Source organism: Oncorhynchus clarkii, chromosome 3 (assembly GCF_045791955.1).
Source record: "Oncorhynchus clarkii lewisi isolate Uvic-CL-2024 chromosome 3, UVic_Ocla_1.0, whole genome shotgun sequence".
NCBI lineage: Eukaryota > Metazoa > Chordata > Actinopteri > Salmoniformes > Salmonidae > Oncorhynchus > Oncorhynchus clarkii.
This window is the reverse complement of record NC_092149.1, coordinates 25,612,687-25,628,043: the sequence shown is the minus strand read 5'-3', so window position 1 is coordinate 25,628,043 and position 15,357 is coordinate 25,612,687. Positions and strand designations below refer to the sequence as shown.

The 15,357-nt window shown below is 41.2% G+C and overlaps 1 protein-coding gene and 1 long non-coding RNA gene across 3 annotated transcripts; one reads left to right on the top strand and one right to left on the bottom strand.

Annotated features, from left to right (window-relative positions):
* The first annotated feature begins 2,846 nt into the window (after positions 1 to 2,846).
* On the top strand, positions 2,847 to 7,271 carry LOC139405841 (nucleoside diphosphate-linked moiety X motif 17-like). 2 transcript variants are annotated; one of them, XM_071148277.1, is made up of 8 exons: positions 2,847 to 3,357; positions 4,971 to 5,084; positions 5,271 to 5,454; positions 5,547 to 5,572; positions 5,746 to 5,838; positions 6,032 to 6,130; positions 6,256 to 6,392; positions 6,581 to 7,271. In XM_071148277.1, the coding sequence occupies exons 1-8, from the start codon at positions 3,283 to 3,285 to the stop codon at positions 6,750 to 6,752; spliced, it is 900 nt and encodes a 299-aa protein (XP_071004378.1). In that variant the 5' UTR covers positions 2,847 to 3,282; the 3' UTR covers positions 6,753 to 7,271. The 2 variants fall into 2 exon arrangements, with proteins under 2 accessions (XP_071004378.1, XP_071004379.1); XM_071148278.1 differs by having other exon boundaries at positions 2,881 to 3,357; positions 4,993 to 5,084.
* Positions 7,272 to 12,588: 5,317 nt separating this feature from the next.
* On the bottom strand, positions 12,589 to 14,632 carry LOC139405840 (uncharacterized). Its single transcript, XR_011633920.1, has 3 exons — positions 14,527 to 14,632; positions 13,010 to 13,076; positions 12,589 to 12,697 (listed from the first exon to the last, which is right to left on the bottom strand). It is a non-coding gene; the product is annotated as an uncharacterized lncRNA (long non-coding RNA).
* Between the last annotated feature and the right edge of the window lie 725 nt (positions 14,633 to 15,357).

Here is a 15,357-nt window from a genome sequence, read left to right as displayed (position 1 = left end):
ACTAAAGCATCCGCCAACTCCTGGACAGTCTGTGGTGCAAGCGAGACATGATGTCCTAGATGTGCTCAATTGGATTCAGGTCTGGGGAACGGGCGGGCCAGTCCATAGCATCAATGCCTTCCTCTTGCAGGAACTGCTGACACACTCCAGCCACATGAGGTCTAGCATTGTCTTGCATTAGGAGGAACCCAAGGCCAACCGCACCAGCATATGGTCTCACAAGGGGTCTGAGGATCTCATCTCGGTACCTAATGGCAGTCAGGCTACCTCTTGCGAGCACATGGAGGGCTGTGCGGCCCCCCAAAGAAATGCCACCTCACACCATGACTGACCCACCGCCAAACCGGTCATGCTGGAGGATGTTGCAGGCAGCAGAACGTTCTCCACGGCGTCTCCAGACTGTCACGTCTGTCACATGTGCTCAGTGTGAACCTGCTTTCATCTGTGAAGAGCACAGGGCACCAGTGGCGAATTTGCCAATCTTGGTGTTCTCTGGCAAATGAAAAACGTCCTGCACGGTGTTGGGCTGTAAGCACAACCCCCACCTGTGGACGTCGGGCCCTCATACCACCCTCATGGAGTAGACTCCGTCTCATGCTACCACTAGAGTGAAAGCACCACCAGCATTCAAAAGTGACCAAACATCAGCCAGGAAGCATAGGAATGATGACATTTTGCTCTATGACCCCCCACTGAGAAGTGGTCTGTGGTCCCCACCTGCAGAACCACTCCTTTATTGGGGGTGTCTTGCTAATTGCCTTTAATTTCCACCTGTTGTCACTTCCATTTGCACAACAGCATGTGAAATGTATTGTCAATCAGTGTTGCTTCCTAAGTGGACAGTTTGATTTCACAGAAGTGTGATTGACTTGGAGTTACATTGTGTTGTTTAAGTGTTCCCTTAATTTTTTTGTGCAGTGTATATATTTTTTTAAATCGGACACTACAGAAAATTTTGTGATAAGACTGATTTTCGGGATGTCTCATGGTCTGACAAACACTGCTCTAGCTCTGTCACTTTTCGTTGCAGATGTGGAAGAGCGACATATGGTGGATTGAGAAACACTATGCTAAAATTGTGCTGTTTACTTGCGTGAATGTATTATTTTTATTTAACTAGGCAAGTCAGTTAAGAACAAATTCTTATTTACAATGACGGCCTACCCCAGCCAAACCCGGATGACGCTGGTTCAATTACAGCCCGATGTGATACAGCCTGGTTTCAAACCAGGAACTGTAGTGATGCCTCTTGCACTGAGATGCAGTGCCTTAGACCGCTGCACCACTCAGGAGCTGAACATAAATCAAATAAAATACATCTAATTCTTCCATACATTAGATCTTACATATCTTACATTGTTGGTATCAGTAGATTTGAACAGTTTGGTTGTGTTTTTCCAAATTGTTATTTTAGGCAAATTTATTTTACTGAAGCATCTTCAAAATAATATTGGCCTTTAGCGCCACCTACCGGATCAATAATACATTGAAAGGGGCGGCACATGGGTGCAACCACAGTCACAGAGGAAAAGGCAAAGCTAAAAGTTTCACTCTTGCTAAAATCTGTCCAAAAATAAGGCCAACACATTTCTATTGGTTTATTTAAACATAAACTTGTCACTTGCCTTCCCGCCTTTGGGACAACGACTCCCATTGTTAGGGCGGAGACATTAGCATCTCCTCATTACATACAAATCTGTATATGGGGAGCTCAATGTCAGAAAGTTATGAGGTAGATAATGCTACCCCACCAGGGAAGTGTGATTAGTCCTTTGTTGATCTCCATTATAATTGATTTTGTATTCTCTCAGGGGAGAACCGATATTGGGAGGTCTACGTTTGCGGATGACAGGGCACTGTGGAAGAGAGATTATGAGAGATTATGAGATGTTGCAGTGCCTGTGTAGGGTGAGACAGATGGGGGTATTTGTGAGGTTCCTCTGGGTACCAGCTCCTGTGAGAGTAGAGGGGAATGAGGAAGTGGGTGTTCTTGCCAAGCAAGTTCTCAGACATCATAAAACTTAAATGGAATGGAATTGTCTATCAGTAAAGCAGAAGCCAATGGGTTAATGAGAAGTGGTCAAAAACAAATGGCAAGAGTTGTGGAATAGGAAGGGAAAGACTTTTGTGTAAGATCCAGGAAAATGTGGGGGCAGGGAGGTCCTCAGGTCGAGAGAGATGGGAAGAAAGTGGAATCACAAGGGTCTGGGACACACAAAGCTCAACAGTACAAAACATCTGACTGGGTGTGATCACTGCCAGGAGAAGATGGAGACAGTGACCAGAGACCTGTTATTTCAGTGCCAACACTATGGGAGGGATTGTTATGAGATTTATGGACAAATATATAATATATGCCATTTAGCAGATGCTTTTATCCAAAGTAACTTCGTCATTCGTGCATACATTTTATGTATGTGTGGTCCCGGGAATCAAACCCACTACCGTATTTTTTTTTACATTGTCAGCATTCTTTCAAAATACAGAAATACAGCAGGTAGGATGCATTTTGCACCACATGATGCTGCCTTTTCCATCATATGATTCATAATGCATCATACCAGCTGTAGTTCTGTATTATGAAAGTTATACTGTATATCTTGAAAACCTTATTGCTGACATGCAACACATTTTGATATCAACAATGGACTAATGACAAAAATAACAAAAGATGGTTTTGGGGTGGAAATTTCAGGAGACTAGAATGTGGGTAGGATTTAGAGTTTTTAGACCTGGTCCACACTCCAGTCCAGTTCGTGGCGGTAAAGCACACTAAAGTTAGTTGCCAACCGCCATATATAAACCGAGGAAGAAAAAGAAGAGCCACATGTGATACCAATGTAGCCAATGAATGTAGGTAGTTAGCTACGTGTACATTTGTGTTTATATTCCTTGGACATGACAGCCAGCCATAGAAGCTAAGATCAGTGGGCAGGAAACAATTGTGTTGCATGAACCATCGACCTAGCTAACAAGGCAGGAGCCCACTAGATAGATTGATAGCTAGTAAGCAAAAAACAGCTTGGGAATTGATCATAATAATAACGGCCAGCTATAGAGTTAGCTTGGTTGTCAATTGCGCTACTAGTGCTCATTTGAACAAATGTGAAATGTGGTAATATTAGCTAGCATTGCCATTCTTATTTTGCTATTAGAAATCTGATTTGTTATCGCTCGCGGGATTATTTTACACATTTGTAAATTAGGCTAGCTATCGTTGCTAGCTATCTGTCACCTGCATTAAACTACTGTATCTATCAATAAGGAGAATAATTTACAACCATGGAAAAAGTCACGAAAATACTGGTTCATCTTTCGAAGAATAATGTCGCACCGCAATGTGCCCGTTTTGCACAGGTCAGTTGTGCATGTGCATTTTTGCTTGTCACTTCAACAAGCCAAATGCCAGTGTCACGTGTAATTTTTGAAAACGAAGTGGGCGCTATGGCAGTGTTTGGTTTTACTGTAGTACCATTTTAAAGTGGTAGGTCACCCAAATTAAATGTAAGGTTAAAGAAAAAAATAATACTGTACATATACACTACGTGACCAAAAGTATGTGGACAACTTCATGTCGAACATCTATTTCCAAAATCATGGGCATTAATATGGAGTTTGTCCACCCCTTTGCTGCAATAACAGCCTCCATTCTTCTAGGAAGGCTTTCCACTAGCTGTTGAAACCTTGCTGCGGAGCTTGCTTCTATTCAGCCTCGAGCATTAGTGAGGTCAGGCACTGATGTTGGGCGATAAGGCCTGGCTCGCAGTCGGCGTTCCAATTCATCCCAAAGGTGTTCGATGAGGTTTAGATCAGGGCTCTGCTGGCCAGTCAAGTTCTTCCACACCGATCTCAACAAATGGACCTCCCTTTCTGCACGGGGCCATTGTTATGCTGAAACAGGAAAGGGCCTTCCCCAAACTGTTTCCAGTTTCCAGTTCCAGTTGAAAGCACAGAATCGCCTGGAATGTCATTGTACGCTGTAGCGGTAAGATTTCCATTCACTGGAACTAAGGGGCCTAGCCCCAACCATTTAAAAACAGCCCCAGACCATTATTCCTCCTCCACCAAACTTTACAGTTGGCACTATGCTTTGGGGCAGGTAGCGTTCATCTGGTATCCGCCAAACCCAGATTCGTCTGTCGGACTGCCAGATGGTGAAGTGTGATTCATCACTCCAGAGAATGTTTTTCCAATGGTGGCAAGCTTTACACCACTCCAGCCGATGCTTGGTGATTTTAGGTGTATGTGCGGCTGCTTGGCCATGGAAGCCCATTTCATGAAGCTCCTGGCGAACAGTTATTCTGACATCTGTCGTTGCTTCCAGAGGCAGTTTGGAACTCGGTAGTATTGCAACGTAGGACAGACGATTTTTATGCACTACGTGCTTCAGCACTCGGCGGTTCCGTTCTGTGAGCTTGTATGGCCTACCACTTTGCGTCTGCGCTGTAGTTTCTCCTACTTCACAATAACAGCAGTTATAGTTGACCAGGGCAGAAATTTGACGAACTGACTTGGAATGATGGCATCGTATGACGGTGCTACGTTGAAAGTCACTGAACTCTTCAGTAAGGCCATTCTACTGACAATGTTTCTCTATGGAGATTGCATGATTGTGTGCTTGATTTTATACACCTGTCAGCAACAGGTGCGGCTGAAATAGCGGAATCCACTAATTTGAAGGGGTGTCCACATACCTTTGTATATATAGTGTATATTTCCTTAATTTATGGGCTAGAGATTGCCATCCATAATCAGGATTTATATATTGATAACCAAAAAAAACAATGGCTGAATGGACCCATAGCAGGCCCAGTATTTTCCCTTCCAAAATACATTGAAATCAAGTAATTTAGCTAGATGGTTAGCCTTTATTCTTGTAGTTGCCGATACTTCAAAGGTTGTTATATGAGGTGAATTGTGCAACAGTTAAACTTTTTTTTATTTTTAAATGTACCACTTCATTTTGTTAGAGCATAACAGGTCATTTTACAGAGACTCTTGATGAGGTGGAGGTGAAGTGTTCTTTGGAGAACAATCGATTTACACTGTGTGAGTGCGAGAAGGGGAGAGGAATTCCGCTGAAGGTAATGACTCAATGAAACACATTCAATTTAATAAACTGATAGGTTTAATTGTTTTATCAGTGGTGGCCACATTTCCATACCTCAGACAGTTGTTTTGTGTATCCCATAGAAATGATTGTTGGTTGACTGAAAAAAGTGTAATGGAAAATGTTTGAGTTTATTTGGTTGATATTTGTTTTTTCTCAGAGGGCAACCTTTTGCCCCTTCAAGTATCTGTCTGTCGCAGAGGCAGCTGCAATCCCATTGGATGTTCAGAGCCGCGGAGTGGACGTGGGGGTTGCTATTCTTCTGCAGTCAGCCAATCAGAAGGTGTTGTTAACTCGACGGGCGTCCAGTCTCCGCATTTTCCCCAATGTGTGGGTTCCACCAGGTATGGCATCATTCTGCGGACGTAACCTTTCAAAATGAAATGGCATTCCATAGGAAGACACTTTGGGTAACCCAATTTACTTTTTTTATCAGGTGGCCATGTGGAACTGGATGAGAGGGTAACGTTTCTAGTTGCAATAACTATTAAACAGTGGAAGATAAATGAGATTATTCCTCATAAGTGTATTTGCCTGTGGTTTCAACCCCCCTCATGGTCTCTGTGGTCAATTCCCTTTTAGCTCAATCAAGCTTTGTGTGTGTGTGTTTGCCTCATATCTCTCTTGTTTCTCAGCTCCTGGATGCTGGGCTGAGGGAGCTGAGGGAGGAGACAGGACTGAAGCTGGACCCCGGAGACGTCTCAGCTCAGCTGCTGGGGCTCTGGGAGGTGGGAAATCACTGCCACTACACATCACATTTCTAGGCCCAGGGAATAGTTTTGTGAATAATAATCATCATATGTAAATATATTAGAAAAAACCTACTGGCCACAATTCCACAGACATTTGATCAATTCTGATTTGTCTGACAGTCCTGTTTGCTCATGTTGGCTCAAATGTTTGTTCTGTTTCTCTTCACAGTCAGTTTTCCCGCCCATGCTGAGCAGAGGGATGCCACAGAGGCACCATGTGGTCACCTACATGCTCCTAAACACCTCCCTCACACACCAGCAGCTCCAGGTGTCTGTCTGTCTGTCTGCCTGACTGTCCTGTTGGTCTCTGTCTGCCTGGTGTTATCATTAAAGGCACACAAAGCCAAATCAAAGAGAATGCCTCTGACTCACTAAGGACCATCTTTATTCTAGGCCTCTCTGCGCCCCGAGCCCGCTGAGGTCAGTGGCTGTCTGTGGGTGGACGCCTCGCTGGTCAAGGCCATCGTATCCGCCGTGGACGGAGAGGAGGGTTCTGTGACACCGCTGGAGGGTGTGGCTCCAACCATAAGGTACATCACATCCACAAAGTAATGTACTCAAAACATAAACAGACATAAAAATATATATTATATACTGTACCATTGACAAGTATTTGTGAAAAAAAGTTTTACTAGGCTAATTTCCTCTGACATTAATTATTTAATTGGTTTCCTCTTAACAATATTACCATTTTGTTTCTGTGGCGTTGGTTCTCCAGTGTATCGGAGGTCTCTCCGGAAGGTGTGCTCAGTGAGTCAGATTTGCCATTGTCTGTTTTGTGTAACCGGGCCCCGAATAGTGGAGAGGATGTGGAGCGGGTTAGCACTGGTACAAAATACGCCCTGGAGCTCTGGCTTAAGAACCTGGAGGGACAGGGGACCCGATGTTAACTGTCTTCCCTAAACCTGGATGTCTAGCCCTGTGATGAAGTGACTTCCTGGAGGATGACATCACTTCAAGGAGTTTGCCTTAACCGGTGAAGGTCACCTAAAGTGAACTATCATCTTTCAAAAAAATCTTGTACGTATTAACCAATAATGAACTTTGGGTGAACTATCCCTTTAATATCAGCAGCAACACCTACAAGTCTTATATGGCTGTTTGAGGGCTTTGCATGAGCTATCAATTGTGTTGTGTGTAAGAACAGTTTTTATTGCAAGGGTGTTGTTAGTGATGAAATGTTATGAACAAAGTGGATTTATACTGCAGATGCTTTTATGATCATTATATTCCATGTGCGCCTTCAAGCCACAAGATGGCAATGCATAGCCTACACAGTGATTTCACATTTGGAGACTAGTGTGAAACATCAGAATTCTGATTTAAGTTTACATAATTATCTAGACTTGTAAATAAGAATGTGTTCTTATTAACTGACTCGCCTGGTTAAATAAAAATTTATACAAATATTTTATTTTTCTAACTGAAATTATTTTCCTCAACCAGCATATTTACTATTATTATAATTTTATATTTTTTACTATACTCAGACAGAAGTTAGGTTTCAAGTTAGTTAGGTTAGGTCTTCATTGTAAATATTGTGTTGTACTTTCAACTGAAGATAGTAAATATTGGATGTTTGCAGTGATTTAATAATTCACATTTAAAGACTATATTTGTATATGCCATGAGTGGAAGGTGTGTGTCTTTGTGTCATATAACGAAACCTCTTTTCTCACCAACACCCAGATTAATATACTGTACATCATGGCAACCTCACCCATGGATAAGCTACTGGGAAATATCCTTACTTTGTTATTTGGCTGCATTTAGACAGGCAGCCCAATTTGGATTTTTTTCCCAGTAATTGGTCTTTTGACCAATCACCTCAGATCTTTAGCAGAGCTGATCTGATTGTTCAAAAGACCAATTAGTGGGAAAAAATTAGAGGTCTACCGATTATGATTTTTCAACGCCGATACCGATTATTGGAGGACCAAAAAAAGCCGATACCGATTAATCGGCCAATTGTTTTTAACATTTATTTGTAATAATGACAATTACAACAATACTGAATAAATACTTATTTTAACTTAATATAATACAGCAATAAAATCAATTTAGCCTCAAATAAATAATGAAACATGTTCAATTTGGTTTAAATAATGCAAAAACAAAGTGTTGGAGAAGAAAGTAAAAGTGCAATATGTGCCATGTAAGAAAGCTAACGTTTAAGTTCCTTGCTCAGAATATGAGAACATATGAAAGCTGGTGGTTCCTTTTAACATGAGTCTTCAATATTCCCAGGTAAGAAGTTTTAGGTTGTAGTTATTATATGAATTATAGGACTATTTCTCGCTATACGATTTGTATTTCATATACCTTTGACTATTGGATGTTTTTATAGGCACTTTAGTATTGCCAGTGTAACAGTATAGCTTCCATCCCTCTCCTCGCCGCTACCTGGGTTTAAACCAGGAACACATCGACAACAGCCACTCTCGAAGCAGCGTTACCCATGCAGAGCAAGGGGAATAACTACTCCAAGTCTCAGAGCCAGTGAAGTTTGAAAGACTATTAGCGCGCACCCTGCTAACTAGCTAGCCATTTCACATCGGTTACACCAGCCTAATCGCGGGAGTTGATAGGCTTGAAGTCATAAACAGCGCAATGCTTGAAGCATTGCGAAGAGCTGCTGGCAAAACGCACGAAAGTGCTGCTTAAATGAATGCTTACGAGCCTGCTGGTGCCTACCATCGCTCAGTCAGACTGCTCTATCAAATCATAGACTTAATTATAACACACAGAAATACAAGCCATCGGTCATTAATATGGTCGAATCCGGAAACTATCATTTCGAAAAAACAAAACGTTTATTCTTTTTTTTGCGAATGCGCACTGCATCGATTATACGCTAGATAAACTAGTAATATCATCAACCATGTGTAGTTAACTAGTGATTATGATTGATTTGTTTTTTTTATAAGATAAGTTTAATGCTAGCTAGCAATTTACATTGGCTTCTTACTGCATTCGCGTAACAGGCAGGCTCCTCGTGAGGCAGGTGGTTAGAGCGTTGGACTACTGACTGCTGACAAGGTAAAAATCCGTCGTTCTGCCCCTGAACAAGGCAGTTAACCCACCGTTCCTAGGCCGTCATTGAAAATATGAATGTGTTCATAATTAACTGACTTGCCTCGTTAAATAAAGTTGTAAAAAAAAAAAAATTGGCGTCCAAAAATACCGATTTCCGATTGTTATGAAACTTGAAATCGGCCCAAATTAATCGGCCATTCCGATTAATCGGTCGACCTCTAGAAAAAATAATCAAAATTGGGCTGTCTTTGTAAAGCAGCCTTTGTGTGTCAGCTGTTTATGTAGGATTTAACACCTACTGTTACAGTGTTGCAATCTCATGGTTGATCTGAAGCAATGCGTGACATTTGAATGCAAATCGGCCAATTTCAAAGAGAAATCTTAAATGTTAAATGGGGGGGGCCTAAAACTGTTTTAAAATGGTTTTCTACAGTAACTAATTAACTAAATTTGTGTGTTAATTTAGGGACTCAATTCACATCAACAAGTCAAAATCCACAGTGAAAAGATTGGAAGTGTTGGATTTCTCTAATTCATTATAAGTCATTACATTTTATTGTCACTAGGAATAACATTCAGGTGGAAAGAGTTGAAGAATAATCTTCATCGGATCCTGAACTATCCCATTTTCCCCGAACTGTCCTGGCTTTTACCATGCAGAGGTAATCGGACCTGCTGTTAGTATTAGGAGCACCACACCCTCTGTGCCAATATCAGTGGGCAAATATGTGGCAGGGCATTCAAGGTATAATCAGGTCTTGATGCCACATTTCCTTGCCAGCATATTGTCTGTATTGGTGATGTCATATTACTGTATAGGTTATATTTTCTAGATTTGTCTTATCATCATAGTGTGTCACCTGTCTGATTTGTTTGTAAGAAACATGAGAGTGACTCGGGGAGTTATTCATTACCACTAAGGTATTTGTGTCTGCATACCTTCATATGCGGATTTTACCTTTTGCCATAGACAATTGACAGACAACTTTTGTCATATTGGCCCAAATGCAAAGACATTGACTTATCCTCTTGATGGTATTAAACTCAGCAAAAAAAGAAACGTCCCTTTTTCAGGACCCTGTCTTTCAAAGATAATTTGTAAAAATCGAAGTAACTTCACAGATCTTCATTGTAAAGGGTTTAAACACTGTTTCCCATGCTTGTTCAATGAAACATAAACCATTAATTAACATGCACCTGTGGAATGGTCATTAAGACACTAACAGCTTACAGACGGTAAGCAATTAAGGTCAGTTATGAAAATGTAGGACACTAAAGAGGCCTTTCTACTGACTCTGAAAAACACCAAAAGAAAGATTCCCAGGGTCCCTGCTCATCTGCGTGAACGTGCCTTAGGCATGCTACAAGGAGGTATGAGGACTGCAGGGGGTAATAAGGGCAATAAATTGCAGGGCAATAAATTGCAATGTCCGTACTGTGAGACGCCTAAGACAGCGTGAACAGCTGATCGTCCTCGCAGTGGCAGACCACGTGTAACACCTGCACAGGATTGGCACATCCGAACATCACACTTGCGGAACAGGTACAGGATGGCAACAACATCTGCCCGAGTTACACCAGGAACGCACAATCCCTCCACATTATTCCATTTCTGTTAGTCACATGTCTGTGGAACATGTTCAGTTTATGTCTCAGTTGTTGAATCTTGTTATGTTCATACAAATATTTACACATGTTAAGTTTGCTGAAAATAAACGCAGTTGACAGTGAGAGGACGTTTCTTTTTTTGCTGAGTTTATTTGAACAGGTTGACTCTGTTGGGTAAAGAAGTCTTGCATGGGTGTATGCTTCTATTAGTATGTACATCTACATGCTTGAATAATGTTTGGTTACACTGTTAGCAAATGACTTAAGATTGCATTCTGACTTCGCCCTTTTGGTTGATAGATTTTTAAGCCCAGCCAAGCGATAAATCATATTGTTTCTGAGGTCATAATCAAACAATGACCTCAGTGTGTCAGAAACAATAAGAACTGATCTTATTTGTTTTGGTTGAAAGTTTCTCTCTGATTGATTATCTTCCTGCTGAACAGTATTAGTAACAGCAACCACTGTGATGTTTTCCAGGGAAAATACACAATGCAACTGCAGAAAGACATTATCTAATACAGACTACAAAGATAGGGGATATGGAGAGGAATGGACATATACACCTCATGCATTTTGGATAAGAATGCGATTTGTACTGCACACCTTGAAAAATGTAAGCGTTCAATTCTCAATGTCACTTGGTAGCTGGTTATCATGAATGTTATGTATCTGTTTCCAGGACATCCATATGTCAAATATTTATGTTAAACCTTGCCCAAATAACAGAAAAAGGTGTTGCCTTTTTAATACACACCGACTTGCATATAATGGACAACTGTTGAGTAATTCATAATTTTATGGAGTCGGACTCATTTCGTAATTTAATACAATACCTTATTCATTATCACACCGCCACACCCAGCCTAACTGTAACGCACGTTATCTAGATATCTATTTACTTGTTCCTTTCACACAAAGAATAAAAGAAAGAAAAGCCAGGGGATGAGGGCAGGCTTAGATACAAACAGAGGCATGTCTGTTCTGCCCTAGCTTCAGTTCTCCTGATGAACAGAATCATCCAACTCTTTTAGAAACCATGAACGCATCCAAACTACGTCTGCCCATAAAAATCTAACTGACACTTTATTATTTACAAATATTTCATCTAAAAATGATTTAGATGTATTTTTATGCAAAGTTTAAAGCGTCAATGCACGATCACTTCAAATGTTTACAGATAGTTGCATCTCACAGATTTGATTAATAATGGTGGATTTATTTAATCAGATTGTCAAATATACATAACATTGGTGTTTAACTCACTGGGTGGGTTGTGTTTGTGGAATAGTTAACTGTTTGGCATGCTAGCATCCTATCTCAAAACATGTCTTATCCAGCGGTAGGGAATTAGATCTGGATCTCTCAGCCCAAGTCAAAAAGTTTGATTTATAGTCTTTGAAAACAATTAACTTCTTGTTAACTGTACCTGATTGGGTATTGCACCCCTACTCATTCTTCTTACATGTTAATTGCAGGATACATATGTTGACCCCATTTACTGATCTAGGATCAGCTTTCTTTCTTTTTTTTTTACCAAGGTTAAGCTTGCCTTCAGTAAAGACTGAAAATACAACTCAAACTATTGGCACAATGAAGCCAAAATGGCCAGCCTGGCCTCAGAGCCATTCAAAACATACTTTACGTATTTCTGAGCACGTCAAGACACATGATACCTTTTAATGGCCTAGTTACTTTAGACAGAAACTAAAGTAGGGAGGTTGGTCAGGGAGGAGTAACATATACTAAATGGAGTGTCTCGGATTTACGTACAGAATAATAGAATGGAATGGTAACAACTACATGGAAACCAGCTGTTTGATGTGTTTGATACCATTACATTGACTCCATTCCAGCTATTATTATGAGCCGTCCTCCCCTCAACAGCCTCCACTGGTAAAAGCATTAGGTATAAAATAACATTAGGACATCTGCATTGCTTGCTGCTTGGGGTTTTAGGCTGGGTTTCTGTATAGCACTTTGTGACATCGGCTGATGTAAAAAGGGCTTTATAAATAAATGTGATTTGAATAAATACAGGTTGAAATTACAATCAGTGAGCCAACACCATGATCTTCATTCAGATACTTCAGAGATAATTGAACCATTTGTACAGAATTGTCATTGCTCCCATGCATATTACTTCATAAGGCCATTTCAGATGGTCTTCTTACCCAATTGACTGGAGCTTCTGGAGGAAAGAGAAGTAGGGAAGGGACAACAACAAAAAATATATTGTAAAAACAGTAAATTACTTGAATTAAATATATACAGTATCTTCAGTATGTTGACACGTCTCTACACACTTATATCTACAATAATCAGTAGTCTACCTATTCAAACCTCTCATTGAACCCCATCCCCCTGATGTATGGAAGGAAAGAAAGCATTCAGGGGAGATTGTCTCCTGGAATTGAAAACATGAAACTACATTTCCTCTGTTGTCTACCTGACAGTACCACTGAAGTACATTAGCATACAGAAAGTGTGTCACCTACTGTACCTGTGTGTCAGTACTCGTTCACCACATACATCCCTGTTTGGTTTTTCGATAGTTCTCCCATTTCGTCCTGTATCAGAGAAAGTATCAGCTCATCAAAGGTGTAAAACAGTCTGTGAAGATGATACTGCACACAATATCCTTTATCAGGCAAAACTGAATTTTGCAGTCTGTTTTTGACCTGTTGTATAGAACTGTAATGTTAGCTTATCTTGCAGACGTTCGTCTGTTTTAAAGCCTTAGTTAACTAAGCCTGAAAGACATCCACTCTGCTTAATTGCAACTATAAATCAAACCAGTGATTCATCAATTAAAGGGGCTTTGGAAGGAGAAGGTTATGTAACGAGAACAGAGTGGTTGTGGATTACAATGTGTCTGTCTACCGCTCTGTTGCCATAGAGACAGGTGACAGAGGGGGCACTCTTCTCATTATATGATAGTCAGTCTCGGAGCAAATGTTGGCAGACTAGTGTGGAACGACTATGCTCAATAAATTGATCAAGGAGAGTTGGAGGCTGTGAAAAAATAGTCCTCCAATGTCTTCCACTGTCCCCTTTCCAAAACAACATAACAAACATGTTCAAACCACTGCTAGCAGCAACACAGAATTTTTAAATATATCAATGTAAATGTAGCACAATTATATGGAGTGCATAAACACAAACACACAACAATATCCGTATACAGTAGATTGAATATAAGCAAGCTAACTCAAGCTGTACATTTCCAAAACTAAACAAATATCTATGACTCTACATATCAACACTAGAAAAAACCTGAGTAGATTCCCTCCTCACTTCCCTACCTCTCAGGTGTGTGTGTGCTTGAGGTGTGCAATGCAGTGTGACGAACATGCAAGTCTCATTAGTACAGTCAATGGTCTCTTTGTTTGGTGTTAAGGGAGAGATCTCTCTCTCTCTCTGACGTTGGTAGATTCCATGGCATTTGTATTTAGCATCCCTTTCATAGCTCAATCGAAAATATATATTTTTGATGTCCAGATTAAACACTGCCTTTTTTCAGTCAAATCATGTTGTTGCCAGTCATTCATAGTGACATTGATGAGTAACATGCCCCATACAGGAAGGTCCTTGGATGATAACTCTGGTATCATCCCTCATACGTACCCAAGGCAGGATTAAAGCTATAAACTCACAGCTCACAGATGATTGCTTTAAATTGGTTGTCTGGTCTACCAAGAACATCTGCTTATGTGGGGGTTTGATTTCGGAGATAAGCAACTTAGTGCATCAATGAAAATAGGTGGCTTGGGGGGAGGAGTATGGCTTGGGACCCCTCTCTGGAAGCTGCAGGGGTAGTTTGGCTGAGAGGTTAGAGGGGAAGGCTAGTGTTTCCCACGCCTCAGGTTTCCCTGGTCAAAGCTGGAATGGCACAAAGAGACGTCTATCTAACACTGAGGCAGAGCGGCCAGTCTTAGTAACCATAGCCAACCTGCTGAATACAGAATCTGAGACTGTGTGTGTGTCTATCTGGCCTCTCTGCCAAGAAATAGGACTTACATTAGGCTTGCCGTTGGGCACGTTGAAGCGGCTGTGTGTGGAGTACATTTGGATGTCTGCCCCGTGGTTGATCTGGTTATATGGGCTGAAGCTTCCATATCTCTGCCTACAGCACAACCACACTAGCTAAAGGTCAAGAAAAGACAAGAATCATAGTAAAATGGCCTTCTTAGCATGACATACTGTAACTGTTAAAGCAGGGTTGTGGCTGTTTCTGAGAAAATGGAGGTCTACAATGCATTCCGGGAGAAATAGTGTACATCTGTGTGTCTGTTTGTTTTTCTACTCACCAGCAGTATTAGGAGAATAAGGAGGATTAACAAGATCAGGGCAGCCAGTACCAATAGAGCGATCCCCCATCCTGGGACTCCCTCTCCGCCCCCAGCAACTACAGCTGCAGCATGCTCTGTGGTCTTATGGGTTGCCTCCGTATTCTCTGGGTTCTTATGACTGATTGTTTCGTCCGTGGCATCCTGATACCTGCTTGTTGCTCTCTCAGTAGGGGCAACTGGGGGGTTAGATTGGCCCGAGGTAGTTGTTGATAGAAAGGTTTTATGAAAGACAGTCGTGCTAATGGTCTGGGGAGGATTTTTAGGGGTAATAGGGTTAGTTGTGTTGCTAATTGTAATGTTATGATCTCCAGGACTAGGGGTGGTTATGTTGCTAGTTGTAGTGTTATGGTCTCCAGGAATACGGGTGGTTATGTTGCTTACTGTAATGTTATGATCTCCAGGACTAGGGGTGGTTATGTTGCTAATTGTACTTTTATGGTCTTCAGGAATATGAGTGGTAATGCTGCTAATTGTACTGTTATGGTCTTCAGGGATATGA

Bases quoted from the DNA above. Each gene is read 5' to 3' on its own strand.
- LOC139405841 (XM_071148277.1), top strand. From the start codon at position 3,283: ATGGAAAAAGTCACGAAAATACTGGTTCATCTTTCGAAGAATAATGTC. The intron at 5,839-6,031 runs GTGGGAAATCAC...TTCTCTTCACAG, and splicing joins AGCTGCTGGGGCTCTGGGAG to TCAGTTTTCCCGCCCATGCT. The intron at 6,393-6,580 runs GTACATCACATC...TTGGTTCTCCAG, and splicing joins GGTGTGGCTCCAACCATAAG to TGTATCGGAGGTCTCTCCGG.